Consider the following 27,781-nt stretch of genomic DNA (forward strand, 5'->3'; position numbering starts at 1 on the left):
GGCGCAGAGCAGAGCGTGGCTGGAGCGCAGGATGGAAAACGCAGGCGCCTGTTCCCAGTGCCCTCCCAGTGAGGTACCAGCTGGGGCTGCTGGGCGCTCGTTTTCCTTTCCACGTGGCCACTGTTAATTGTATTCCTTCATTTCAGAAAAGCATATCAGGGTGCTGAGGACAAAGTGCAATGTGAGCTCTAATAAGTCCTGCTGGGGTCACATGCGGAAGCAGGTGAGCAAAAGGGACATAATTAATTGTGAAGCACTCCCAGAAACTGAATACAGGTCAAAGTGAACCTGGGGTATCTGACTCCCTTCTCTGCAGGAATGCATGCAAGAAATCTCAGAAAAATGTACCAACATGTGAGATATTAAACCAACACAAGAGTTTAGGATTTTTTTTTTCAAATTCCAGTTGTAAAGAGGCAGCTCAGCCCTGCACTGTGGCTGTGCTCCCTGCTCCTGGAGCTCTGACCACAGAACTAAGGCTGGATCCTGGTTTCTGTTATCTCAGTGTGGGATTTTCCTGGACTTGGGCACGATGAGGAAGGGGAACGGTGGGGGACAGCGGAATGGGGGAGCCAGGGGAGAGCGCTACGAGTGCTGGAGCCCCCAACCCACAAAGGGCCTTTGTGCAGGACGGGGGCAGGAGAGGGAGTTGGGAGCTGTAAAGAACACCTTGGCATTTCATGTAAAAACCAGCCCAAAGGCAATGGATTGTTTATTCAATGTTTAACATACTTTGAAAAAACAAGAGAAACCAGCAGTTTATTCTGCTAAAAAAATTCCACGTCTGCCTTCTGTGATAAACTGCCCCAGCACATTCCTCTCTGATTCGCAAAATCTGTTACCCTGCGCTGGGTGGCAGAGCTTGTGACGGCAGGACAGTGGGACAGCGGGACAGCAGGACAGCAGGACAGTGGGACAGCGGGACAGTGGGACAGCAGGACAGTGGGATATCAGGACAGCGGGACAGCGGGACAGCGGGACAGCAGGACAGCGGGACAGCAGGACAGTCGCCAGCCCAGCGAAGAAAGGCGACATGGCTCGAGGGCTGCCCGCTCCCCCCAGCCCGGCCAGGCCCGCATCCCGCCCCGGGCCCGTCCCTTCCCCTCTGGACCCTTCCCGGCACCGCCGCCTTGAGGCGGCAGTGCCTAAACCCGCCATTTCCCTTTGCCCTCGTTGTGTTCGCGCCCGCCGGGGCTGCGCGGAGCGGCGCGGAGGGGCGCGGAGCGGAGCCGCGCACACGTGCGCGCGTTGCCCGGCGCGCCCCGCCCCGCCGCACGCCATTGGGCAGGAAAGTTTGCTGCCGGCGGCGGATTGGCTGAGGGCGGCTCGGGGCAGCCGCGGTCGCCAATGAAAAGCGGCGGTCGGGCAGCGCGCCCCGGGCGAGCGGGCGCGGCGCGGGATGGAGCTGGGACCGGCCGTGCAGAAGGTGGGTCCGGGGCACCGGGCTGGGGACGGACGGACGGCCGGCCAGCTATGGGCGCCCCGTGGGGTGCCTGTTCCCCTTCCCTCCTCTCTGGGTGCCCCTTGGTCGCTCGGGGCTGCGCGGTCCCGGGGAGCGGCTGCGTGTTGGGGAAACCGCGTTCGGCTGCGGGCGGGGCGGGGCGGGACGGGCGCGCACCTGGGAGCCGCCGTCACCAGCAGGAATGTTAATCTTTATTTTTTTCTTTTCCCCCGTACCTGCTCACCTCCTGCCCGCTGCGCTTGCTCCCGGGCTGCACTAACTCGGGGAGGTGCTGGGCGCCCTCGGGTCCGGGTGATAAACGCGCATCCAGCGCCCCGTGTTACGGCGGCAGTTTGCTCCCGTTTATTTCTTTCATTGTGTTTATGTGGCACGAATCAAAACTCTAGAGCCTAGCTCCCCCAAAACTGTTGCTATGCTGGTTTTGAGTAAGGAACTGGAGCAGCAAATGGTGCCAAGAGAAAGAATGTCCCAGAGCATGAATATTGTGTGAGTTATTAGATATTCAGGGTTAAGAGTTGACAAAAATATTCCCTGAAGTACTTAAACGTTCCCTGTATCTTACTAGTGGACCTCTGGCTGTGTGGTGCTGGCATGCACTGGCTCTGCCCAGCCACGCGTCTGGGTCTGTTCTTATTTGTGTATGAGAAATCTGCTTCAACAAAGCTTTTGCTGGAAAAGCAACTGTTGTCTAAATTGACTTGGATAACACTGACCACTCTCCTTTGAGCTTGTGTCCTTGGGGCAGTTGCTCATCTCCTTTCAGCCCCTCTGGCAAGTGTTTGCTCCGTGCTGGGGCTGCCAAACGCTGGCTTTCCCCAGGAAATCCCGCAGCTCTGCCACAGCGTCTTTTGATGAGCAAAAGAACCGGAATAACTGAAACGCCCTCTTGGCACGGCATTAAGCTGAATGGAAGGGGTTTTAATTGCTAACTAAAAAACGTGTGGAATGGGTTGTCGGGGAGCAGCTGCTCTGACGACCTTGCTTGCTGTACCTTTGTCACTGCATAATTAGGAGATGAGTTAAACACTTAATGTCAGCGCTTCTCGGTTTCCACGTTGTTGTAATCCCATGGCATGGTGCCACATGGCCCCAACTGGGCAGTGCCCGGTGCTGCGTCCTGGGAACGGCCTCTGTGGGTCTGCGGGGTGCAGGGGCACCTCTGGGGTGAGGGCTGGCACCCTGGGCCATGAACTTCTGTGAGAAGCTTCTTCCCACCGCTGTTCTTGGATGGAGCCTTTCTCTGTAGAGGTGTAGCTCCCTCTATCCCATTAGATTTGAACTGTGCTGCTGCTGGATCCCGAGGAAGACGTTTTGCTGGGTTTTGTGGAAAACGATGCTCCCGTGGGTCACCCTGGCAAAGCGGTGGTGTTGGGCAGCAGGGCTTGCTGGCTGCGTGGCTCCTCCCTGCAGCACAGCTGCTGCCTGGGTCCTGTCTGAAATACCTTGTTTCTGGGTGGGAGTGAGGGGTTCCTCGTCCCCAGTGTGGCAGCACAGGGTGGCCCTGTCCCCACGGGTGTCAGGGCTTGGCCAGGTCTTCTCTGTGTCATCCGCAGGGACTCGGAACAACGTGTCCTCTGCCAGCGGGTCCCTGTTGCTGCTGACCCTGGGACGTGTCCGCAGGGCCCTGCTGGGGAGGGCACCTTGGGATGCCAGCTGGGGGTCCCCAGGAAGCTCTGACCGAGCACTGAGTGGAGATGGATCCCATGAGGGTGAAAACTGACCCTTTTCCACGGGCGGCTGCGGGTTGTGTGCCGTTTGAGGGATTTTGTCACACTGCAGCTCCATTCCTGCCTTGTCCAGAGGGACGGGGCCTTACAGGGCACCTGCAAGACTTGTGAGTGCAGAAACCATCAGAACCATCCAAAATGTGGGGCTGGATGCTTGGCTCCCCTTGGAAGGGTGAAGGACAAGGTGTCATCTTTAATTTCCCTTAAATGTGTGAAGGGACCAGCACAGCTCGTCTACAGAGGACGGGTGCATGGGAGTATAAAAAAGGAAAAGTCCCAGCTAGTTTGCACTTCAAAAGGGATATGAAATAACATAATAAAAAACAAGAAAAAAAACCCAACCACAGACCTCGGATCACTGTCTGAATAATATATGTCCAAAGACAAATGGGTGTCTTTGCGGTAGATGGCTGTTTAATTTCCTGAATCGGGAGAAGGGCACTTTTTCTGGGCATGGGGTGGAATACTGTCAAGTTTTAATTTGGCTTGGCAGTGTTGCACAACCAGTCTGAGCAAGTCGGGGAAGGCAAGTCTGGAACTCATTAGGGCTTGTTGCAAGGCCCTGAAAATTTGGTTTTCAATCACTGTTGGGTTTAATTATTGTTGATGTCTTGCCTAGTGTATTATGGAATTCTTTCTGAGGAAATTAAAACAGTGTGAGTGGGACGGCATTCTGTTTGGCAAATAGGTTGTTTAGATTAAATGCTAAATGGAGAGTTAAAACTCGAAAGAAAGATAAAGCGTGATGGCTGGCATTTTGTGCCTTCCTGGAGCTGGCTCAGCTGGACCGTGCAGGCAGCGGGGTTTGTGTACTGTTCTCACTAAATTCAGCCCATTTTTGTCAGGAGAAGAAAATAACCCAGTAAGCTAAAAGCACCATCCAAAGCCAAGATAAAGTTTACTCAGTTAATACAAATTTTGGTTATTTAACTTTTTCTGCAGTTATTTAGCATGGGTTTTTGCAAACATCTGAAGCAGACTGTAGGATGGAAAAATGCATTACTGCTGGTGGGATACATCGGCCCCAGTGTCTGCAGGGTCTGGGGGACGGGGAGAGGCAGGAGCTCCCCTTCTCCATCAGCAGAGCATCCCGACACTCCAAGATGCCTGCATCCATCTGCAGATGTGGATGGGAGCGCTGGTAAGGGTTGGGAACTTGCCCTTTGTAAAGTCTGAAAATTTAGAGCTTTTGAAAGAAACTTGAGGGAACGTTGGAGACTCAGTTTTTTCATTCATTTTTTCATAAACTCTGTCCCTCGAGCAAGGTGTGCAGGAAGCCTGGGCTGAACCCCTGCACAGATGGCCGCTGTCATGGGGACAGACACGGCTCTCAAATAACGGGGGTTGTGCCCAGAAATAGGCTTCTGCAGCACACCCAGGACATCTCTGTTCTGCCCAAACCCACTTCCAAGTGCTTCGGGCACACAGCGATACAGATGCAGCGACTGTCTGCAAAGGGCTGCGTTGGTCATTTAAATGTGTAAGTGCCGTCAGTAACTGTGCAAGCAGTTTCACCTCTGAGAGCTGGACATTGTTATTTTTAACAATTAGCCCACTGGAAGTTATTTATCCCTTCCAGCGTTCACAATTCCAGGTCATGGTCTCCAGTAGCAGAAGCTCAGCGTTTGGTTATGAGCAGTTGGTACCTTCTCTCGATGGACAAGGGCTGCTGTCCCCGTGCCAGTGATGGGGTCCAGGTGGCTGGTGGCCTGGGGACATGGCTGTGTCACCCCATGGACCCCTCTGGAAGCTGGTTTGTACCCGTGGGACCAAAGTCCAGCTCTGGGAGCAGTGTCCTGGTGTCGGAGCCCAGGGGAGGAATCGCTGCTGCAGCTGTCCCGGGGAAACAGATGTGGATCTTAACGCAGAAACCTGCTTAGCTCTGAATGAGTATTTATAGATATGAAATCATAAAGCAGCACATGGGTTAAAGAGTTTATTTTGGGACTTGAACTTGGAGCTAAATCAAGTCCCATAAAATACAATTTACAAGTTACAAAATCCCTCTTGTCCTGCAGGGAGGCAGTGTCTGGAGTATTTGTTTAGGCTGAGTTTTTTCTCTCTTTAAAAAGGAAATACTGCATTTCAGCCATTCAGGAAAAGAGGTATTCAGATGTCCTAGCTTGAAGCTATTGCTCCATTTAAAGAGGGGCTCAGAGAAAGGGAAAGATTTCAGGGCAGCTAATTTCACTTTTTGGAAGAGCAAGAGCTTTGCAATGCTGTTTATCAGCCCAACTTCTCATGTTTTTACTGTCTCGCCTGCTCTAAACCCTTTGACTTCATCACTTCCAGACATGCAAAAATACACACTTCTAGTGAAGTAACTTTTGCTTGTGCCTGCACTATTAAAGCCTTGGTTAAGAGAAGCTGGGTGGCTGTTAGGTACAAACTGCCGTGCAAATATCATTATTAATTTCTAGCACAGTTGTATATGCCTTTTGGAAGCTTTAAACGCTGGGAGTTGATTGCCTTACCTACTAAGCACACAGCCTAATTCTGTCAGGATTAGCTTTTGCATGGTCTTTGGCAAACGACTCCAGATAGTGTTTCATTAGGAAGGAATCTATCACAGGGATAAAAACCTACTGTTTTCTTATCAGAAGCCTGGAGGAAAGGAAGTTTACCCACAAGCATTGTGGCTGGTTGCTCAAGCCCTGCTGGTATTTGAGGTGGCACAGCCCTTCAGCTTCGGTGGGCATCACCTGCTGGAAAATTAACTCGGCCTCATTCGTTTGCTCTTTCTGAAGACCTGGAAATGTGTCACTCAAAAGCTCCTCAGCTGTGTGAGAGGGTAATGTCTGTCGATTACACAGCTCCAGGGCTGCTCATTCCTTCAGCTGTCTTGTCTTGATCTCCTTGCTTGTAAAATGCAAATAGTAGAGCTGAGGAGATGTTGAGGAGGACTCAGGCAGGGCTGTTGTACAGAAATTGGGTGGAAGCGGCTCCTGAAGTGCCAAGTGTGGATGCACTGAGGGTCCCTCGTTCGCGGGTCAGTTCGGCGGTGGGAAGGACGCGGCTCGGGCAGTACCTGTGCTGGCAGTGGGACACTCACCTGCGAGCTCTGAACTCGGCACAGCTGCTGTTTAATTAAAATGAGGTGGATTCTTCCCATTCCATACACCTACTCACAGCTTGGTTTGGTTTTTTTAATTAAGACCAAGTGTCTGAAGCACTGTGTTGCTTGTGGAAAAATCTATTCATCTCATTTTTCACAGTTTGCCCTTCTCTTATCGTTAATTCACACATTGTTAGTGGAGAAAGGAATGCTGCCAACTATGTGCTCTCGGAAGAGTGAGATATTTGCAGAGGCTCTGGTTCTGTTGTCTCTCATTCTGTAGGTTGAGACCTGGCACCCCATTGAAATAGTTTTCTGAGACATTGGTGCCTTTGCCTGGTCTCTGTGTTGCTGAAATAAAAGGCAACAAGCTTCATACTTCGCAAAGTTTAATATCAATAAGTGCTTCCAGTATTCCAGATGATACCAACTCATTCACTGGTGACTTAAATAAATCCTATAGAGAGAATTTGAGATGAAAGACAGTCTTTTGTGTTTCTCTTTTTTTTTTCCTGTGAGCATGGTAATTTGGATAACTGCTTGCTCAGAGTCTGGCAGGGGAACAAATTGTGATCAGGTCACGACTACAATAGATGTTTTCTGTCTGTGGAAATGAGAAGAAAACAAATCAAAACAATCCTTTGCTGTTCTTAGTCAAACTTATAGTAGCAAGTGTATCTGTTGATTAGTGCACCTCTCAGAGTCTTGTTTGCCCTCGCACAGATTATTCCACTTGTGGGCCCTGTTGAGGAGCCCCTTCCACAATCCAGCAAGGTCTGTTCAGCCTCATCCCCCTTAAGGAATTTATTGAGAGGTTTTCCAGGATGGGAGAGCTATCTAGGAAGATTACAAGTGAGATGGGGCACCCATCCGAACTGTGAATTAAGGTGCTGAGGCCAAGCTCCTGAAAGGAGACTTCCACCAGCCAGGAGATGGTTGACTTGGGCTCTTCTGCATGGAACAAGGGCCTGAACTCAGTACTTTAGGATTCAAAGTAATTACTTGTTTAAATATCTAGACAAACTGTGGGTTTTCTCAGACACACAGCCTTTCCTACTGAACTGCGGGCAGTGGCACAAGGATACCTGAGGAGCGTTGCGATCGCTGCCCCTGCACTGGGATGCACCAACAGACACTGGCCAGGTGAAAATCAAAGGGCCTCATTCAAGCCATCACCTGCGAGTTCAGATTTGTTGGACTGATGTGAACCTCTTGCCAACACAGGAACCACCGAAGGGAAAAACAATCTTTAACTTGACCGGATAACTGAGAAACTTATTTTTCAAGTGCATCTGCTTTCCAGCTTGAATTAGGAAATTAGAATAGGAGTGAGACTATTTGACACGGTTTTTTTGTTAGTTCAGAGTGGATATTCCCTGGGCTACCTTTTCTATATAAAGCTTTTTGAAACATTGATACCTTAGTTAAGACTCCCAGTAGCGCACAGAACTAGGGTAGTTCTAGTTACTAGCAGATTTGGGGGAGCAGCAGAGGGTCTGGTCATTACTGGCATGACAGTGTCCTGTGTTGCCTTAAATTTAGGGCAGTGTCACAGTGTGCATGTCCCAGGCTTGGTCTCTGTGGCTCTGTCCCCGCTGCTGCTGCGAATCTGCTTTGCTGGACCCACAACAGGAAGGAAAATGCAACCAGAAAGGCTTTTTGTATGTACAGAGTCTGACTTTATTCCTGCTTTTAAGTCGAACCCAGCTCCTTGGATGTGTTAATGTTTTGCTGTAGGCCTTGGCTGGTTTTCCTGCTGCAGCCCATGCAAATACTTCTTAGCTTTAACTGCTGGTGGTGAACTTTTCCAGAGCTTGCAGGTACCTCTGTTACATGTAAACACTTACACCCTCCAGTTATTGGAAATCCTTAAGGAAATTTGAGCTAGCTCCCTATTATTATGCAAGCCTAGCTCTATTATAGTTGTATAATGACAACGCATTGATTGCTATCCATCCATATCCTGAAACTCTTCAACAATTGTACTGAGCAAACCGGTCCCACCCATGTGAATATCGTGTGACTTTTTCCCTTTCTCTTTGTTCAAGGGACTTTCTCAGAGTTGTTAATCTCCAAAATTCGTTGCAGCTGGAGGAACCCCACCCAAAATGTTCACGTGGTCCCTCGGCTTCGCTGGAGCGCTCTGCTGTGATTTATTGGGGTAGGGTATCGAATGCCAATGCTGCGCGAGGCTCTTCCGGAGGCTGCACCCCAGGGTTCCATTGCAGGTGTGCGCTGGGGGAGCGTCTGCCCGCCAGGAGAGGTGAAACGAGGACCTCGGCCCTCAACCGCTCTTGTCGACTTGCAGTAACTTTTTGGAAACCAGCTTTTCCTCTCCCCTTCCTAAAAAGGAGGAGAAAACATGCTTGAGGTAGTTACGTGTCTCTGTTGCTGTTTTTGGTCTCCAAATGAGGTGTTGCGCAATTGGTGCTTTGGGGATGCAGAAACCTCTGCAGCAGCTGGAGGGCCCCGTGTCGCTGGTCCCTTCTGGAGCTGGGACGGTCCCCGAAGCCTCTGGGAGGTGGAGAGCGATGGGTGGCTCACAGCAGTGCCGGCAGGGACAACAGTCCCGGGGGATTCGGGAACCTGCTCTGGTGGCACTTGTCCTCTCCAGCATCGTGCACAGCGGGTCGGAGTGAGCAGAGTCCTCGCGTCCCATCCCTGGGAGCTCCTGCGCGATGGTGTGTGCTCCTGGAAGCTTTGTGGGTCTTCAGCCTGTGATTAATGACTGTGTTGGCCAAACTTGCCAAAACTCTGAACCTTATTTCAGGCCCAAGTTCCTCTGAAGATGCAGCTCCAGATTAACCTGCAGCTGGACCTGTGACCACGCAGGTGCCCTTCTCTTCTGGCCAAAGCCACCCCGCGTTTCCATGTGGTGTGTAGTGTCTGTACTGCTGATGGTGAAACCGTCCTGCTAGGAGACACCTTGGCCTTTCAGGGTCTTTGGTTCCCATCTGCATGACTGTCACAGACTCTTGTGGTTAGACCAAGGTCTCTGTGGATATGCAGGAGGAAGGAACTCAAGGTCTTCCAAGGGAGGATGGTCTGAGCATCCCTGATCAGATAAGGATCTCCTCGCTTTGGCTATCCTTTCACACAGTGACTGATTTAGCAGCTGGAGCTGGCTCTGCTTTCCTGTGTCCACCTTGTTTGTCACTTAACCAAGTCTATGCTGTGGTCTCCTGACACGTAACACACTCTGCTGGAGGTCACAACTAATTTATCAAGTCTGTCTTGACCCTGTGCCTCGTGCACAGCTGAAGAGAGATGGTATAGGGAGCAGTCCAATAGCAAAAGGCGTTAAAACAAACAAACAAAAAAAGCCACAGCAACAAAACCACTTAAGTCTTGCCAAAAAGCAAGTGCCAGACTCCTGGCTGTATTTCCCTTGTGCAGTGTCAGCAAAAGTGGGTGTCCCTGGCTCGGGGACCGTGCTGCAGGCACGTCGGTAGCTGCGTGTATCCAACTCACTAAGGTCCGTTAAGGAAAGCAGAACACTGCTGTGGGTTAATATCTGTGTTCCTGGTGTTCAGAGGACTTCTCGATTCTGCAGGGACCCAAGATAAACCAACCTCTCTGCAGAAGCAGCTGTTAGCAGAGGATGTTGGGGTGTTGGCTCTCCCTAACCGGCTGCCTTGTAAGCTCTGTGAAAATTTTATATTAACATTACGGCGGGGTCTGCCATGGAGTGAGTGTCCTGGGAGCAGGATGCCGCAGCCAGCCCATACTTCTGTGGCTGTACAGAGATGTTAAATATATCCCAAGGTCCTCTTTTCCTCCTTGTACAATAGCTCAGCCACCTGTCACTGCCTGCAGGGTCTCAGCAGCCGTCCTGCTCCTGATGCTCCTTGCAGCGAGCTGGTTGTCACAGCAAGCTGGTTATTGCTCCAGCTTCACACTGGGCTGTGGAGACCACAAACCATGGCAGCTGGTGGGGCTGTGTCCATATACATCCAATTATATGTAAGAGGAAAGTACTTGTGTAGCTGCTGCTCTGGCTGGAGAGGATGTTTCTGCGGGGCTGTGCTCACGATAGCTGGTGTGCTGAGCACTGGCAGGTCTGAGTTCACTCATTTTGTGGTCTGGAAGCTTGGCCTCTGGCTGTAGCATGAGCCTGGTTGTTTCTAGAGGAGCCCTCAGGGGGAAACACCCGAGTTCAGTCCGAAGTCTCTTCTTTGTGGACGTACCAAATCTCTGGCAATTAACTGGTTGCGAGGAGAGTGGAAAGAAGCTTCCACTTCTTGGAAAGATTTTTCAAGTCATGTAGATGTGAAAACTCTTTTCTCCATGTGCCATTGAGGACAGTCCCATCTCAACAAACTCAATTGTCAAACCAGCTTCCGTAGCACGTTTGGCAAAGGGACATTTGCCAAGGTGTGCTGGGCTGGTCCGGGGGTGATGATACACCAGGAAAACCCTCTGGAGCCTCAGCTGGGCTGTGGATGGAGCTGGACCCTGAGCTGCTCGGAGCTTCTGACCGGGGTCCGTCTCAGCAGCGCTGCCTGGGAAGCCCAGTGCTCCTTTCCAGAGGAGTCCAACTCTAAACCGACATGGAGCCACGTTTGGGTTCTTTACTTGTCATTTCTCATTATAGGCTCTCTATTTTCCAACCCTCGAGCGAACTCACCAGGGTCTAGGATGGCCCTGCCTTTGGCCAGTAGAACAGTGAACCATGGTATTACTGGTGTATTCCCGAGATTGTTCAGAAATGTTTTTGTGGGTAGAATGGCCTCAGTTTCCTATCATTTCACTACCTAAGAATTTCCTCTGCACTGACTTGTTTTCTCTCCTTTAGTAGCAAGAATGCTATAAGACACAAAAAGCCAAAACAGAACTCTTAAAATGCATTGTATATCTAGTCATGGTGAGAATTTGCTCTTCTTCCAAGCAGTTTGTTGACATAGGCTTTTTTTAAGGCATTACAAATGTCTTCAAGCTCTTAAACTTTAATATCTCCTCATTTAATATTGATGTTACCAAATGGGCTTGGGCATAGGTGGAGTCTAAGATCATCAGTGAGCATTTATTCCACATTATCTTACTGGGTTTGGGGTTTTTGCAGTGTCTTGTCTCTTTTTTTTGAAGAAGTCTCTTTTTATGCGTATTTGAGGAGCTAGAGCGGAGCTGTGAGGGGAAGCTCCATATCTGGGCAGGAAGTCCTGCTGACCAGGCAGCCCAGAGAACGGGCAGCGGCTCCTGTTGTGTTTGGCCCCCGCACTGAGATGGAAATGAGAGTGGCTCAAACCCCTCCGCTTCTGAGGGAGCGGGGAATGATGTGTCCCCGAGATGTGGCTGGGCTTGGGGTTGTCCCAGGAGACGCTGCCCGAGGGCTCTGAGCTCACGGGGGCAGCAATGCAGCAGTCGGAGAGAAGTACCGTGTCCCCATGTGCCGGGGGCTCAGGTCCACAGGGACGCCCCTAAGACTTGGTGGGGTCACCTGAGGTGCCCCAGAGCCCTGAGCCATCTCCGGAGCCACATGTTGCCTTGAAGAGCCTCTCTGTACTCCCATCACTTCCCCCAAATGTTTTCCTGTGGCTTCAGACTGGCAGCCAGCTCGTGTGGTGAGGAGCGAGGGGTCTCACTGCTGACACCTGCAAACAAGAGCTCCCCAGGGGCCGCGCAGGTGTGTGGGCCGCGCAGGTGTGTGGGCCGGTCCTGGCTGGAGCAGTGCACGAGTGGGTGGGCTGGTGACCAGTGCTTCTCTGTGTGTCTGGAGCTGCATGTGGCCAAAGATCGGGGCTAGGACTTGTTCAGTTTTGTCCTAAGGGCATGAATGATCAACTATTGTTGGTTAACCCAAAGGCAAGGATCACCTGTTGATGCCAGTGGGTTTGTTCTTCAAATGAAACAGTACCAGCGGTTTATGATAAGAGCTGAGACTTTGCTGTATTAGATCCGGTCCATTTTACAGTATTTGTTTGGGCTGAATAAATGAGTAACTGTGGTGAGACAAGAGTGGTGGTTCCAGAGCGACTCCGGGGTGCTGGCGGAGGTGCCGTGCTGGGTCAGCAGGTGGAAAGACACAACGTTCAGCTGCCCGCTGAGCAGAGGCTGGGGAGCACTTGTGGGACTTGTCCGTCTGTCTGTGAGCTGGTGTGGAAACCACCCTCTGATCCCGGCTCTGCTGGCTGGTGGCCATGGACAGTCCTGCCCATGCCATCGCCTGGCAGCATTTGGGCTCGGGGGGGGTGTCTGAATAGAGAGCAGTTAACCTCAGTTAAACTTGGACCAGGGACGTGAAGCAGAAGTCACGTTTGGACAAGCTGAACGAGTTACCAAGTTGAATAAATTACCAAGAAAGGGGCTTGTTAACACTGAACTAAGTGCAACCCTGGGTTTGTGTCAGTGCGGAGGTCGGGGCTGGTGGTCACCCCAGATGTCTGTGAGCTCCTGCAATGATGCTGATGTGGCCTCTGAAGTGTTCAGGTTGTTTTTGGGGGGGTGGGCGTACTGGTTCTTGCTACTGACAATGCTTCTCCTTTTGCTTCCCCCCTTGTATGTAATGAAACTCTTCCAAATAAGTTTATTTAATCCAGATGCTTATATTTTAAATAAACAACCATGCATAGTCCCTTGCCTATACTTAGCTTCTGTCTGACTCATTAAGATCAGAGTTGATTAAAAACCTCCATTGGTCAGTAGGCATCTCACACATGGTTCCAGAACTGGCAAGGTTGTCAGTGGTCTGTGCTGGGATCTTGCATGTCTTTATCAGTTCTGGAGAGCTGGTACATAGCTGAAGAATCAAAAATATCCTGTTTTTCAGGATATTAGAGTCAGGGTGGAGTGTGTGTGTTAAGACCATTTTTGAGGTGTATTTTTATGAACTCCCATGGTGAGAGGTCTTTTCAGTGGCTTCAAAATATCTGGGAAGACTGCAGGAGGAAAATGAGATGAAAACTACAGGTGAAAGCTGCGACAAATGGAGTGGCAGTCTCTAGGGAGAAGTGGGCTGAAATGGGCCATTTTGTACCCTTTGGGCTGGGTTTCTCAAGGGTGAGCAGCCTTGTATGGAGACTTAATAGTTCTGTGCAGAAAAAAAAAGGTGTGTAAAGGCTTGTCATCTACCTCAAAACTGGCAAGCCAGCATCCTGCTGTTTCTAGAACCATCTGCTCATAAAAGCTTCTGTCCTTATTAGCAACACTAGATTTTCCAAGTCAATTAAATGTCTTTGCCTGAGTGCCATCAAGCAACCTTTTTGTCTTGGAAGCTGCAGAATGTGAGTTTGGATGTCAGAGGAGAGCTGGGGGTGCTCCAGGTCCACGCGGGAGCTTTGAGGAGCCCGGGTGCTGGGGGTGGGATGGGTGGGATGGAGGAGCAGCTGCCAGCATCACCCCCGGCTTCGCATCCGAGCTGGGCCGTGGAGCCTGTTGGGCTGAGCTTAGGGCTGGACACCAGCTAAGCTGCTGCCCCACCACCCCTGCAGGGGCCCTGCAGACCCTCCTCAAAGAGGGTTTTATTTTTTTAACCACCCACAACACTGGAGCAGAGGAGCTGAGCATGTTCCCCCACAGCCAGCAGCAGAGGTGTGGAAATGTGCCGCATTCCCAGAATACACTTAAGCCCCTGAAGAAAGACCAAATCGGGGGCCCAGCTGCAGTAAAACAAGTTTAGCTTCAGGTCGTGGCAATGTACGTCCATGTCTCACTGCTTGAAATTTGACTTGCATAGATTCATATGCAGTATATAAGCCAAATTGGAGTAGCCTTTTAATGAGACCTAAGGCTGCTGTGCATGAGATCGCCTGCCCAGTGCGTGGGCATGTTCACAGTGTGTGTGCTATCTCCCCATGCTGTTCCAGGCATGCCACCTTCCCTCAATTCAGGGTGCAAACCTTCATCACGAGCATCCCTGCATAAACTTGCAGCAGGACTGTGTGGAGAGTGGTCAGATGGCGTTCGGGAGGTTTGAGGCTACACAGGACATAAGGCACGGCTGCAGAAGTCAATGTCTGAAGGACAAAACACAGGATTAGTGCTCTACTCCCAAATAATCTGTGAGGATAAAGCCTTTCCAACTGCGGTGTCCTGCTCTTTTCCAGATGTCGGTGAGCCAGCCGCCGTCGGGAAGAGGTGTGCCGTGTTTGCGCTGCAGAGGGACGTGCACGGGCTTCGAGCCACATTCTTGGAGGTAACAACTTGGCCTTGATAGGCCCTGCCCTGACACTGTCCCCGTGGTCCTGCCCGTATTCAGACTCGGTGGCTTCAAGAGCAAAGAACCACAGAGCACTTGAGCAGCTTTGGGATGTGCAGAGAGGACACGGTGTCTGGCCAGAAACATTTTGGTGTTTGATACTTTATTTTCAGTTTTTCCCCCTTAAAAAGGCTAATTTAGGTAAATAGCCACCAATATCGGTAGCTGGTGGGAGCAACCAGTGCTGCGTGTCTGGCTGTGAGCTGCTGCCCAGCTCTGCTTGCAAACTGAGCTGGGAGAAACAAAGGGGGCTTTGAAATGGAGCTATCCAGATGTCATTAATTAAAAAAGAATTAGTGCCTCTGAGGCTGTCTCGCAGAACACAGGACTCTCTCCTGTGAGCCTGGGGAGGCCCGTTTGCTGGGGCTGCTGGTGCAGGGAGGGCTGCAGGCTGAGCCGCGGGGGCCCGGGGGCGCGGGCATGGCCTGCAGCCTCCACCAGCACCTCAGCTGCATGGAAATCTGAGCTTAAAACACTCATTTGCTTGAATCATTTTTTTAACTGACTCAAAGGCTGGTTTGAATCCTGCATATTCCAGGTTCCTACTGAAATAGAATCATATATAAGTACTTGAGGTTATATATATATGTACTTGAGGCTTCATCAGAGGTAGTTTGTCCTTTTGCTGTCAGCATTTGAAGGAAAAGCTGGCCAGCAGAAAGTGGCCTTAGAGATTTATCTGTGTGGTTTATAGCTATTATAATTTAAATAACAAATACTCAGGGAACAATTCCTCTTGTAGCGGTCACTTTTTAAATGGCAGGTAAAGCTTTGTGAGAGGTGAGGTTAGTGCTCGGCTGTTGGAAACTGGGGAGGGCGGGAGACGTAGTGCTGCTTGAAGGGGTTTGGGGCTCAGGGAAAGCGGCAGGTCCCGTGGGGGCGGCTGCAGGGACCTGTGAGTGCTGGGACAGCACTGGGGGTTTGCAGCTTCTGCTCCATCCCGCTGCCCACCCCCCTGGGATCGGTCACACTGAGTTCTCACATGTGGCTCAGGCCATCAAAGCCTTTTTTATTATGCCATAAGCTCAGTCTGTGTTTAACCTTTAGAAGAGGCTGATGCCCGATGGCTGAGCCATCCCGTGCTCGCGTTCCTCCCATGGCCCAGCTCACACCATAAGGATGATCTCTTGTCACCCACAGGAAAATCTGCAAGTCGTGCAAATGCAGCCAGGAGGATCACAGCCTGAGCTCGGACGTGGAGGACGATCGGAAAATCGGGCGTCTGCTGTCGGACTCCAAGTACGCCACGCTCACCGCCCGCGTGAAGGGGGGTGACGGCGTTCGCATCTACAAGAGGAACCGCATGATCATCACCAACCCCATCGTCTCTCGGAAGGACCCCACGTTCGACACCATCACGTATGAGTGGGCTCCCCCAGGGCTCACCCAGAAGCTGGTAAGATAATCCACGGCGCGTTTGGCTGGTGGCTGTGTCGCTTAATGGGGAACATAACTCAGCTTGGAATAAAGTTATCACGGAGAAATAATAAAACACATGGTTTGCCTTGCAGAGCAAAAAATGTATGTAACACTTTGTATTTTGGAAAACTGCGTAAATAACCAGAGTAGGTAGGAGAGGGCAATGGATTGCTTTTTGTTTTTTATAGGTTTGTTTACATTTCTAGGAGAAGTCTTAATGGATTTTACAACTAGAAGGTTTGTTACTTTGGTAAAGCCCATGTCCAATAAAAACATTGCAGAGGAGAGATCCTGTCTCCGCTGTCCTGCCAGTTGTACAACGCCCGTGCAGCCCACGCAGGCGTCTGCACGCTCCAAAACCCCGCAATGGAGGTGGGAGCGACTCCTCCAGGTCTTCTTGGGGCATCTGGGCTGGGGTCTGATCCTCTCCCTGTGCGCCCCCGGGAGGGCACTGGGGTGCTGGCAGCTGTGGGACACACAGGACAGCCAGGTGACTCCAGAGACCTGTCCCTGTGCTTCTCAGGCAGCACAGGGCTGGACTGAGCTTCTGGGAGAAGCGATGGAGATGAGCCCTCAGGGTTATTTGGGCAGGAGGAGCTGCCCCGTGCTCTGACATCCCTCGTGGACAGGGAGGTCCTGCCTGGCTCCTTGAGTCTGGTCTCTTGCAAACCTGGGTGTGAGCCTGTCCCTCCACCAGCATGGGGAGGTACCTGGCTGGGACACATCCACCAACCTGGAGGGTTTTTTCCAGCAAATGCTTCAGGAAATTATGCTTCAGTTGGTCTTAAAAGCAGGGAAATTAAATCAATGTGGAAAGCAGTAATATGTTGCATCTAAATCTAGTGCTGTTTGTAAATCATTCTGTTATGGAAATGAGCTTTAATGGTAATGGCACAATAACTGTCATCTTTCACATAGTAATTATTTTCTTTGCTTGCTGAGGTAGTCATTAACACCTTGGATCCAGAAACGAGCTCCCAGTCCCACCGTTTCCCCCGTGCCCGCTTTTGCCTGAGCGAGCGATGTGGCTGTGCGGGGGGGCAGCCGGCAGCGCTGCTGTGGGGACAGCTTCTAACTGCTGCCGTACCGAAAACATCGCTGACTACGCTGGCATTAGTGGGCAGCTTTTGCTCTTCAAATTAAGCAAATAGCTTAAAGCTGCTGAAAATTGCAACCAGATTTATTTTTTTTTTAAAGAAGAAACAAATGTGAGATTGCAGCTGCAGACCCAAGAGGCAGAGCGATTTTCTTGTTAAAGGAGAGTTGCCATCACTCCCTCGGCAAGGCTGGCGGGGTGGTATGCAGTCCACACTGGGCGTGCAGCTGGGACCTGGGCTGCTAATTGGAGCAGGACACTGGGCGTTAATGAGGGGCTGAGACCCCCAGGCCTCCGCCTGCCCGGCTGTTTAATTGCAGTGCTGCCGCTCGCAGCCCCTGCTGGGCCCTGGCAGCCGCCGGGATGTTTGTCCAGCCGCGGCTGCTTCCGTAGGCCCCGGGGGAGCTGGCGAGGGCTGGGAGAACAATGATGGCACTCATCCCACCCCGCCTTGCGCATTGAGCCTGGGATTGATCAGAAACACGGGTTTTGCTGCTACACGAGCTGCCGGCACCTCGGGCAGGGTGCGCTCCTCACCATGAAGGATGCCCAGACCCGGGCTGCTGCTTCTCTGGGCCTGAGCCCCAACCGTACCCCATGTGAGGGCAGGTTTGGGGTGATCCCAAGTGCAGCCCCATGCTGGGGACACTGGGAGCCCGGCAGCCACCCCACAGCATCCTCCATGCCTGCGAGGGGACAGCTGGGGACACGTGTGTCTTGACAGCGTTGGATGTCCTCAGAGTGCCCCGACAGAGCGGGAGCTGGCTCGGTTCGAGTAGATCGTGTGGACCAGCTTTGAAGACAGCCTTGGGAAATTTTGGCTGGCAGATGAACTCAGCAGGCTCTGAGGAGCAGTGCTGGGTGTCGGCCGCTCTCGGGATGGTTCAAAAGGGATCTGGGCCAGATGGTGCAGAACTGACTCACTCCAGTGGTTTCCTGCTGAAGGCAGGAGCTGGGGCTTGTTTTTAATATTGTTGTCCTGGAGTGGATGGGCCAATAATAGGAGGAAGTTCAGAGTGTGTTTTCATTAAGCTATGCCTGGAGAAGCTATGAAAGGTCCTTGGGGAAAGCGAAAAGAACAGATCATAAAATATCTCAATCCAGTAGTTAACAGTGGAAAAACTAAAATGCTCTTCCTCAAAATTACCTGTGCTAAAGCAGCACAGTAAAGTGTTTGACCATATTAATACATGGTAGCAGCAGAAGAAACAACTTTTTATTATGCTTCATTTCAGTATTTGTCAGATATTTTTTTTTCTCCCCCATCTATTCTCTGGATACCTTTTATGACATCTGCAATTATAACTTTGAGCGTTCCTTTGATCAGGGAGTGAAATCGTACTGCATGTCTGAACAGAGATTGCAAACCCGCACTAAGCACTCCAGCTACTTTGGAGAAAGGCCGGAGACTTTGCTTTGGTTGCACTTGCAGCACAGACATTCTGTACTAGCAGTGGTGAGTCTGGCACTGGAGTGGAACAAGACCCTTCGGATGCAGGTGTTGGCACGGTGCTCTCACAGCTCTGGTAGAGGTGTTTGTTAGTCTTGGCATGCTTGTTGAGGATTAAGAATTTATTCATTTAAGATCCTACCATGTAGCAGCTCTGCTGGTGCTCTTGCTGCACTGAGCCCAACCAGCAGAGCATCTGCCGTCCTGGTGTCCAGGGTCATGTAGCACTGAGGTGCTGGTTGCTTTTCTTCCCAGTTGTCGGGTAGCACCGGCAGGATCCCTGTTTTGTGGGGTCTGGGAGGAGCTGTCAGGGAGTTCTTGTCTCTCTTTCTGTAGTTCCTGTTAGGGTCCCTCATGTCCACGAAAGCCATCTGTGCAGCAGGTCACTCCTGCAGCTATTCCCCAGCAGCACCTTCTCCTGCGAAACAACCCTCCCGCAGTGAACTGGATAGCAGTTCTGCCACCGCACAGCGGCACACCACACTGTCTATCATAATGTGCAATGGTGTTAACATGCACTCAAGAAATGAGAAGCAGCCCTGCCTCTGTTAAATCATTCGCCTGTTGCAAATCTTCAGGCAATTGTGCCCTGCAATGCTGTGATCCACCTGAAGGTAGCTGAGGTGGAAGCTGACTTTGAAGTTTTTGCAGATGGGATGACTTGTTCACTGCTGTACAAATGTTTCTGTATTTAAAAGGCCGTACTGAACCAGACTGTGTACCACAAATGGTTAATTGCTTCTCTATGGTTTTTAAAATCCAGTTTTCAATTGCTGACCAAGTAAGAAACAAATCGAAGGCAGCTGGCGGCAGGTCTGTAAAGCAGGGTGGCAGGGAACCAACTGGCTGCCCCTCGGCTCCTCACACCACAATAGGAAAAATGCCTGGGTGGGAACCTCCCTTCCCTGCAGCCCAGGGCTGGTTAACCGTGCAGAGCCTGCGTCCCGCGGTGCTGCTGCCATGCGGGACAGGCCTCTCGCAGCACGCTTTACTCTGTTTTAAAGTAGCAGGTTGTGGCCAGCTGAGCAGGAGACTTTATTTTGGAGAGTTTTTTGGCATTTACTTTCCCCGTTGCAGGGCATCAGTGACCAAACACATTCCATTTACTGCAAAATCAATAGTTGGGTAGAGTTGGTGGCTGTCAGTGTTGCATACAGACTTGGCTGCTACCGACTATTTTTCTTGTGTTAAGATTTTTTTTTTTTAATTGATAAGAGGATCTTTCACTGTAAACTATGCTGTCTGCAGCCATTGAGGGCTATGGGGTGCTCAGGCGCAGGCTCTGACCCTCTGCCCGGAGCTCTCCCCATCCTGGCACAAGGCAGCAGGGAAGTGCCTAGGCTCAGGTTGTGGTGTATATGGGTTTCTGGTCTTTTCAGCAGCCTTGTTGTCAAATTACCTGTACCAGTGGCACGCTAGTGCTGGCGAGGGGGGGACGTTGGGATCTGGGTGCAAACTAGTGGAGCAAGTCTTTGCTGCTTTGCTTTCCTGGCTAGGCTGGGATTTTTTTTAAAAAACAAAACCGAAGCACTCAAGCTCCTTTCTGAGGATGAAATGATTAAGAGTAGCTCGGATGCTACTTGCAGAGTAAGTTCAGCCTTTTATTTCTGTTAAAATAACTCAAAGGGAGGGGAAGGGGCGTATTTTCTGCCACTGCTCCATAATGCAAGCAGAGCATCTGTTTGCAAAGCACCTGTGCAAATAGAGCTGGTGCTCCCTGGGCAGGTGTCTGAGTAACCCCCGGTGCTCTCTCCATCCCAGGCCATGCAGTACATGGAGCTGATCCCCAAGGAGATGCAGCCGGTGGCGGGGACAGATGGGGCGTGCTACCGCCGGCGGCAGCTGATGCGGCAGCTCCCGCTGTACGACCAGGACCCGGCGCAGTGCCGTGGCCTCGCCGACGGCGAGCAGCAGCTCATGGAAGACTTTGTCAAGAAGTACAAGGCTGAGGCGCTGGGCGTCGGGGAGGTGGCACTGCCGGGCCAGGCCAGCGGGAAGGAGGAGGGGAAGGCGCAGGACAAGAGCATCGCTGCTGACAAACCCCCCGAGGCCACCAACGGGGCCCTGGAGCGCCCGCCCGCTGGGGGACACTACGTAAGTGCTGTGCTGCATGGGGACGGGCTGGCGGGGCGTCCCGGCTCTGCTCTGAGCGCTGGGAACTTTAGGGGGACAGAGTCAGTCTCAGCCAGAGTCGGGGGAAGGTTGCCGCAGTCAGGGTGATGTGCTCCCTGCTCACAGCACTGCTCCTGCGGGCACAGCGCTGCCGTGTGCAGCTGTGCCATGATGTGCTTTGGTGACAGACCCTGGTGGGACCCCCGTTCTCCTGCTGAGCACAAACACCGTATAACAGGGTGAGGAGGGGGGTTATCTCTTCTTCCCCACCTCCCTCCACCACAGAAGCTGTGTGGAGCCACCACGGTGAGTACATTTTCCATTAGCTGGAGGAGCTGGTGATTTCAGCTGTGGATTCTTGGCAGCTCTGAAAGATTGGGCATGATGTGTCCCTGGATAATTGTGATCATGAAGTACTTTACTGATGCAGAAAGTGTTTTGCTGTGAGCTAGCGAGTGTTTCCAGGTAGGTGCACAGACCAGTGCGAGTGGAGAGACCGTGAGTGACCATAGGTGCTGGCTCGGTGTAATTAAGGCAAAGATGGTGCTCCCAGGGCTGGAATCACTCTGGGGAGCTTTGAACAGACCATGCATGTCTCTGGGCATAGAAATACACTTCTACAGGGAAATAACTGAGATTTCCTGACATCCTCTTAGGTTTATATTCTCCCAGTGCTGTCTGGAGTGGCTGTTGTGGTTGCTGAACAAATGCTTATCATAAAATGTGATGAGTGAAAATTGTGTTCTGGCCCTTCCTTGTGTGGGTAGCTTGCAGCAGAGGATTTAAAACTGGAAAAAAATGGTGTCTGAGTGTTTTTAAGGCACTGAGATTCTAACAGGTTAAGAGCAGTTTTCACTTTCACTCTGTATCAGATAACATCTCCCCTCCCCATGGCCTGTTCTGTTAACGTGCATCTGACTGTCAGGGTCCGCTGATAGAGTGAAAGTTTTTCACCATTGCAACAAAATACTGAATTGGACAAGGAAATTTAAGCTAAGAAATAGCCAAAAAAGGAAGGTTTCAATTAAACATATCAATGTCATCTTGGCAATGAGGGTTTATTTAGACTGCAAGTTTGCTCTTCCAAATAAATACATAACTGTGATGTTATTCTCCGTAGTTTAAAGCATCATTTTTCTGGAGGCACTAGCTGACAAGTGGAACCGCTTCCAAAGCGGTTGCAGGAGATCAGCTCAGACTGTGCTGTGCAGCTCAGCTCACTGCAGACTGAAGGTTTGTTTTCAGCCAGACCCTTCTATATCCCACTCTAGCAAAATACTGCCTGTTTTAATTTGATCTCCCATGCAGGAATTAATGCAGTCACTTGAAACAAGTGGACTGTGTCCCAAGATCTGAAATGTGCTAAAATTCTAGGTCTTGCATCTGTTGAATACCAAACCTCTTAATCAGCACCAGCAGCTTGACCTCACCTTATTTCAGATGAAGCTGTGAGTCTGAGTTTACGAAGATTAGGTGGGGAAGAAGAAAACAAACCAAAAACACCACCCTTGCTGTAGAAGAGAATAAATGTAGAAAGCTCCAGTGCTGCACCAAGAAACAAGCTGGAATGATTCCTCGGGCGTTTGTGTGGTCCCTGTGCTGAGATTGTTAAACCCCCTCTTGCACACTCAGGCCAGCTGTGTTGAAATAGGTGTGTAAAGGAAAACATACAGGACCAATGTAAATCACCGTGAGAAAGGCATCTGAGCTGTAGAGAGGGGCCCCATCGCTGTGACATGTCTGTCTGAGCAAAGTGTTCCCCACCAAGCATAAAATCATCTTTAACCCTCCCAGAACTGGGAAGGCTGCTGGTGTTACAAGCCACTGTGGTGGAATCAAATCCTGAAGCGGTTGATGAAAATTAGCCATTGTCCCAAAAAGCTTGAGGTGCTGTAGTGAGTGCTAGGGGAGCCCCTTCTGCGGGAGCTGTGGGTGCAAAGCAGCGGCCTGGGGGAGAGGGACTTTGGAAAAGCTTAGGAGAAGAGACACTTTCTTGGCCAGCACCTCTGGTAACTGCTAATGAAGTCTTCACTCATCTCCCTACACGGTGGAGATGGAAAAGGAGTACCAAGCTGTAATCCCCATCTTAAATTCGAAGAGACACTTTTTATTTAGTGTGTAGATAGCAGAGGGCGGGGGGGAGGAAGTTACATGATGCTGAGGAAAAGCCCTGCGAATAATTGCCATAGAAAGAAACAGCAAAATCAGTTGGATTTCTTTTAACAGTTCTTATTGGCAAGAAACTTGAGCTGGGAGTTGGAAGCTGCTCGTGTTTGTTCTCGCTGTTAGATCTTGCGAGATAAGCTGGGCTGGGATGGATGGGGTGACAGCACGGAGGCAGCTGCAGGGCTCTGGTGCCACGAGTCACCCAGATCTGGTGCCTGGGGAGGTATGGGGGAGAACACGGCCTCGGTTCCCCACCATGGGCTCAGAATTCACCGGTGCCCGCCTGCCCTGACCAACACCGGTGTGCTGGGAGCCGTGCCCTGCCGGAGGGCCCGGGAGGCCTTTGGAACGCCTCTGAAACCCTTCACCGGGGAGGGAGCCGAGTGAGCCGACAGCTCCCCTTTCAGACTCACAGCAAAGCCAGGCCAGGAAACATTTTGTCTCCTCTTGTGCTGCCTTCCCTTGTCGTACAGGGTTTGCTGGTAGAACAGGAGATGCCTGTCAGCGTGGTGGAACCGCTTCAAGGGCTGCAAGGCAGTTACTGGAAATCTGGACTGAATGAAGGAGGAGGCAATAGCAAAATGCATGATGTGCTAGAAATAATAGTGACAAAACAAAGAGCAGCTACTTGGTGAGTGTAGATAGACCTGGAACCTTCTGCTGTAAAGGGAGAAATGAGTTTTCTTAAACTCCTTGGATATAAAGAACAGTCTTTTTAGCATGCATTCTGTGAACTAGCAAAAAGGGCTGGATGTGGTGGGAAAACTTTTCTGTATTTGAAACTTGCAGAGCTTGTAGAGAAGCCCCGTTCCCTCGGTGCAGCCATTTCTCCTGCTGCTTTCCTGGGGTTGGTGCAGGGAGGATCCCTGGGGGTCCTGTGCTCCCAGCGCAGGGTCCCCAGGCTGTGGTGGCATCAGGGACGCAGCACAGCTGCCCTGTCCCTGCCTCATCCCTGTGGTCTGTCCTCCTGCACCCTGCTGGCACCAGTCCGGCCGTGCAGCCACGGGCTCTGCTGGAAGAGACTCCAGCTGCTACTGGAGAGCGTTTCTTCTGGGGAGTGACAAAGCACAGACTCAGCAGCAATTAGCCTGGCCTAGACTATCCAGACTTAAAGGAGAACTTAAATAACAGCCCTTCAGCTGTCAGTTTCAGAGAGGAGAGCTTTTAAGCTTACTTTAACTAATTGCAGGATTACTCTGCAGGCGCAGATAAAGAGTAAACCCAGTTGGTCCTGGGTGTAATATGCATACATGCTAATTAATCTTCAGATTAGTCAAATCTAGTTGTTTCTTTGGACTGTTATAAATTGAAAGCACTGTGCTGAAATCTCTAGAGTGACATCTGTCTTATGCATAGATGTATATGCTAAAAAAAGTGACGGAAAAAAAAAGTTCCTAATCTCTATGCAAAATAAGATCTTTGACATGCTGCACTATGAGATGTCTTAACTCTTTCTTGGGCAGTCTTTGGCTTTTAGCAAAGGTTGGTTTTAGCCTGGGGGTCCCAAAGGCTGGACACTCAGCCAGGGGTGGGTAGTGCTGTTCTTTCCTGCCCGAGGATCTGGCTGGAAGAAAGTAAACAGTGTTCCAGGTGAGGCTGGCAAATGTGTTCTTATGGCTTCTAATTATATTATGACTTGACATGATGTCCATATGCAGCACTGGTCCAAATGTTTGCACAGGTGGTGGGGCAATAGACTTGGAGATGCTGGTGCTGTTGGCCATGGATGCCCTGCGATGTGTTGGCAGAGCCCTTCTGCACAACTGAAACATTTTCCCCAGCACTTTTCTCAAGCTGCAGCTGTTCCTTTCTCTTTGGTTTAGCTTTTCCTTGCTCTGCCACCTCACTGTACTCATTTCACACTGGTATATTTGCTGGGCCTTCCAAGCTGATACAGCTGTAAAGTCTAGCTTGGGTATTCTGAATACCCTTCCCTTCCCAGAACTAGAGCTTAAACAAAAACCAAAGCCACGTGGGTTAGCAGTCCTGGAATTAAATGTTTAATATTTCCACTGTCCTCCTTGGTGCTATGGGGTCTCAAGCAGGACCACAGTAGGTCCTTCAGGCTATTTGCAAGTGGAAAGAGTTGAGGATGTGCTTGGCGAGCATGTTGTCGTGTTTTGCTAACTTGTACAAACGATGCGTTGAAAAGATGCCATGAATGAGGATATCTGAGAAGTAACGCTGCTGTGTTCCTGCGCCGTGCTGACTCGTCTCCCTCTCCTTGCAGCGCTGCGAGACCTGCAAGCAGGCGGTGCCGGGGGACTGCCCGGTGGTGTACGCCGACCGGGCCGGCTACTCGCGGCAGTGGCACCCGGCCTGCTTCGTGTGCTGCCGCTGCGCCGAGCCGCTCGTCGACCTCATCTACTTCTGGAGGAGCGGGGCGGCCTGGTGCGGCCGCCACTACTGCGAGAGCCTGCGCCCGCGCTGCGCCGGCTGCGACGAGGTACGGACTGGCCCGCGGCGCTGGGGCGGCTCCGTCCCCTGTCCGAACCTGCCCCTGTCCCCTGGGAGCTGCGTCCTTCTGGTGCTGGTCACCAGGGCTCAGAGGTGCCTGGAGAAAATGGGAGCAGCAGCACGATCATAGAATTGTTTTGGTTGGAAGAGACCCTTAAGATCAGAGTCCAGCCATAAACTAAATCTAGCACTAACGCATGTCCCTAGGAGCCTCATCTACAGGTCTTCTAAACCTCAGCAGGGACGGTGACTCCACTACTGCCCTGGGCAGCCTGTTCCAGTGCTTCACAACTCTTTCCATAAAGAAATTTTCCCCAATATCCAGTGTAAACCTTCCCTGGCACAACTTGAGGCCGTTTATCCTCATTCTATCACTTGCTACTTGGGGGGAGATGATGTTCGTGGCAGCTAGCTGTGCCATCTCAATCTCAGAGCAACAACCACCTCTAGGTGCATTTCAAACCTGATGATTTTATAGTGATTAACTGCAGCTCATAACTGTGGCTGAATCTCTCAGGAGCAGCCCTGTGCCCTTTATTTGCCCATTCCCAAAACTCTTAACAGGCTTGCTGGGAGGCGCGGGGCCGGTTCTTCCTGCTCCGGCTTGGTGAGGTGGTGGAAATAAGCAGTTCTCTGTCTGTCTGTCCCGTAGATCATCTTCTCGGAGGACTACCAGCAGGCAGAAGGGCTGGCCTGGCACAAGAAGCACTTTGCCTGCCAGGAGTGCGAGACGCTGCTGACGGGCAAACCGTTCACCCTGGACAACACCAGCCTCCTGTGCATGACCTGCAGCAAGAGCAAGCGGCTCTGAGCGGGACCGGCCCCGCGGGCCCACCGGGACTGGGGTCACTGACAAGTACATGAGAAGGGGAAAGTTAGAAAAAAAAAAAATTAGAGCCTGGCTATTCACTTGCAAGCAACTAAGTGCCCCCTTGCATCCCATCCAGCTTGGAGGAGGATATTGCCCTGGGGGAAAGCAAAGGAGATCGTACGCCTGTGGGTGGGAGGACATGGTGTATGTGACCAGGAGGGACTGAAAAGGAGGTTCTGTGTTGTGCCTTTTTTTATAAAGTCTCTCCAAGCTGCTTATGACTAAGATCTTGCAATAGTCTTTCGGAAATAACACATCTCAGTAGTAACTTTTGGCATACTAAACCTATGGTCATGGTCAAAAACAAGGGTTGTTCGTATTTTTTTAAATCCATACTGGAAGTTTACTCTAACAGACTGCTGAGAATTGTACTAAAGCAATGGGTGTGAAAAAAACTTATTAACCTGGGTGATTACTTTCTGAAAGCAGATGATGTAAAATTGCAGCAACGCCTAGCTATAGCTTTCTCCTCTGACATGTACAATAATGTAAAAAATAACGCGTTTGGCACACAGGCTGAGTGGTTGAACCCTGGTGCGATGGGAAGGGTGCAGCTCCATCAGCTCCAGCCCTGGGACTGGAATGCAGCCGCGTTCCTGGCAGGTCCCACCTCCGGCTCCCGGCCGCCGCTGCCTGTTATTGCAGCATTTGCACAGAGCAGCATTGTGTTCCCACTGCGATGCTGGAGGTTGTTAAGCATTTAAAGTATGGGCCTTTATTTTGGCTGGGTTTGACCAGGAGTTTTATGGACAACAGCTTTCCAGCCTGAGCTGTCTTGCGGGGGGGTGTTGTGCCTGAAATGCTGCAACTCTGCTTTTTCCTGGTAATACATCAGTGAACCCCTCCAAGAAGCAGGGAACTGAACCTTCCTGTGGGAGCTGGCAGCACCCTTGCCCTGGGCTGTGTCCCCCTCCCATCCCTGGCGGTCCCTGTTGCCTCTGGGATCTGATGGGGTGACACCATCCCGGGATCCAGCACTGAGTCTCTGCTGGTAGCACTTGTTCCCGAAGTCATGCAATGCTTCTGCTGGTCACTGAAAATATCAGATAATCCAGGCTGGTAGATGTCTGTGTGCTTTGTCTTTTTTCTTACATTAGATGTCTACATTATTTGCCAGAGAACTGGAATATTTTTTTGCAGAGGCGAGTGTGCAAGAGCTTGCACTTGCTATATTTTCTTTCTGCTGCAGAAGACACAGGTTTCTCTTCAAAGTGTGCTCTGTGCTGTGGATGTTTGCTTGCTTACGGTAAAATAACTTGCAAATGAGAGCAGGGGGAAGCTGTGCCTGCTGCGGCAGGGTTGGGAGCTGCCCTCACTGCCAACATTGGGGATGCTCTGCTCTGCTGCTGGGGGGAGCAGGTGAGACCCCTGTGCTGTAAAGACAGATCTGTACCTGTGGGTGAAGCCCTCTTGTGCTTCGTCCAGCCCTGTGCTGCTGCGTGGGTGATGTTCCTGGAAGCACCGCTGTATTTAAAGAGTGTGTGAAATGCTGCTGCATCCCAAGCTGGCAGTGATGCTGGGGCTGTGGTGGGCGTGTGGCACAGGGTATTGTGATCCTGGGGCTTCTGTCCATCTCGGGTTGGTCAACAGATGTGCTGAGTGCCTGGGGGTGTTGCTTCTGTAACCTCAGTTGGATGCTGCAAGCCAGGAGAGGATGTGTAGACCTGGAGTTGTGTGAGGAATAATAAAGCTCCCTTGGATCAGCCTTAGATACAGGCACTTTGGTTATAAGTGACGTGGGAATGAAAAATAAAGCCCAGTGCTTAGCTTTA

The 27,781-nt window shown here is 51.1% G+C and overlaps 1 protein-coding gene across 1 annotated transcript; it reads left to right on the top strand.

Moving 5' to 3' along the window:
* The first annotated feature begins 1,353 nt into the window (after nt 1–1,353).
* On the top strand, nt 1,354–27,781 carry LMCD1 (LIM and cysteine rich domains 1). Its single transcript, XM_065642414.1, has 6 exons — nt 1,354–1,426; nt 14,287–14,375; nt 15,579–15,834; nt 20,165–20,497; nt 24,912–25,127; nt 25,791–27,781. Exons 1-6 carry the CDS (start codon nt 1,400–1,402, stop codon nt 25,947–25,949), a joined length of 1,080 nt encoding a protein of 359 aa, XP_065498486.1. The 5' UTR covers nt 1,354–1,399; the 3' UTR covers nt 25,950–27,781.

Source organism: Caloenas nicobarica, chromosome 11, assembly GCF_036013445.1.
Source record: "Caloenas nicobarica isolate bCalNic1 chromosome 11, bCalNic1.hap1, whole genome shotgun sequence".
NCBI classification, from domain to species: domain Eukaryota; kingdom Metazoa; phylum Chordata; class Aves; order Columbiformes; family Columbidae; genus Caloenas; species Caloenas nicobarica.

Excerpts from the sequence above, each read along its gene's own strand:
- LMCD1 (XM_065642414.1), top strand. The coding sequence starts at position 1,400 with ATGGAGCTGGGACCGGCCGTGCAGAAG. Across the intron at positions 1,427-14,286 it reads TGGGACCGGCCGTGCAGAAG|ATGTCGGTGAGCCAGCCGCC; the intron begins GTGGGTCCGGGG and ends GCTCTTTTCCAG. Across the intron at positions 15,835-20,164 it reads CAGGGCTCACCCAGAAGCTG|GCCATGCAGTACATGGAGCT; the intron begins GTAAGATAATCC and ends TCTCCATCCCAG.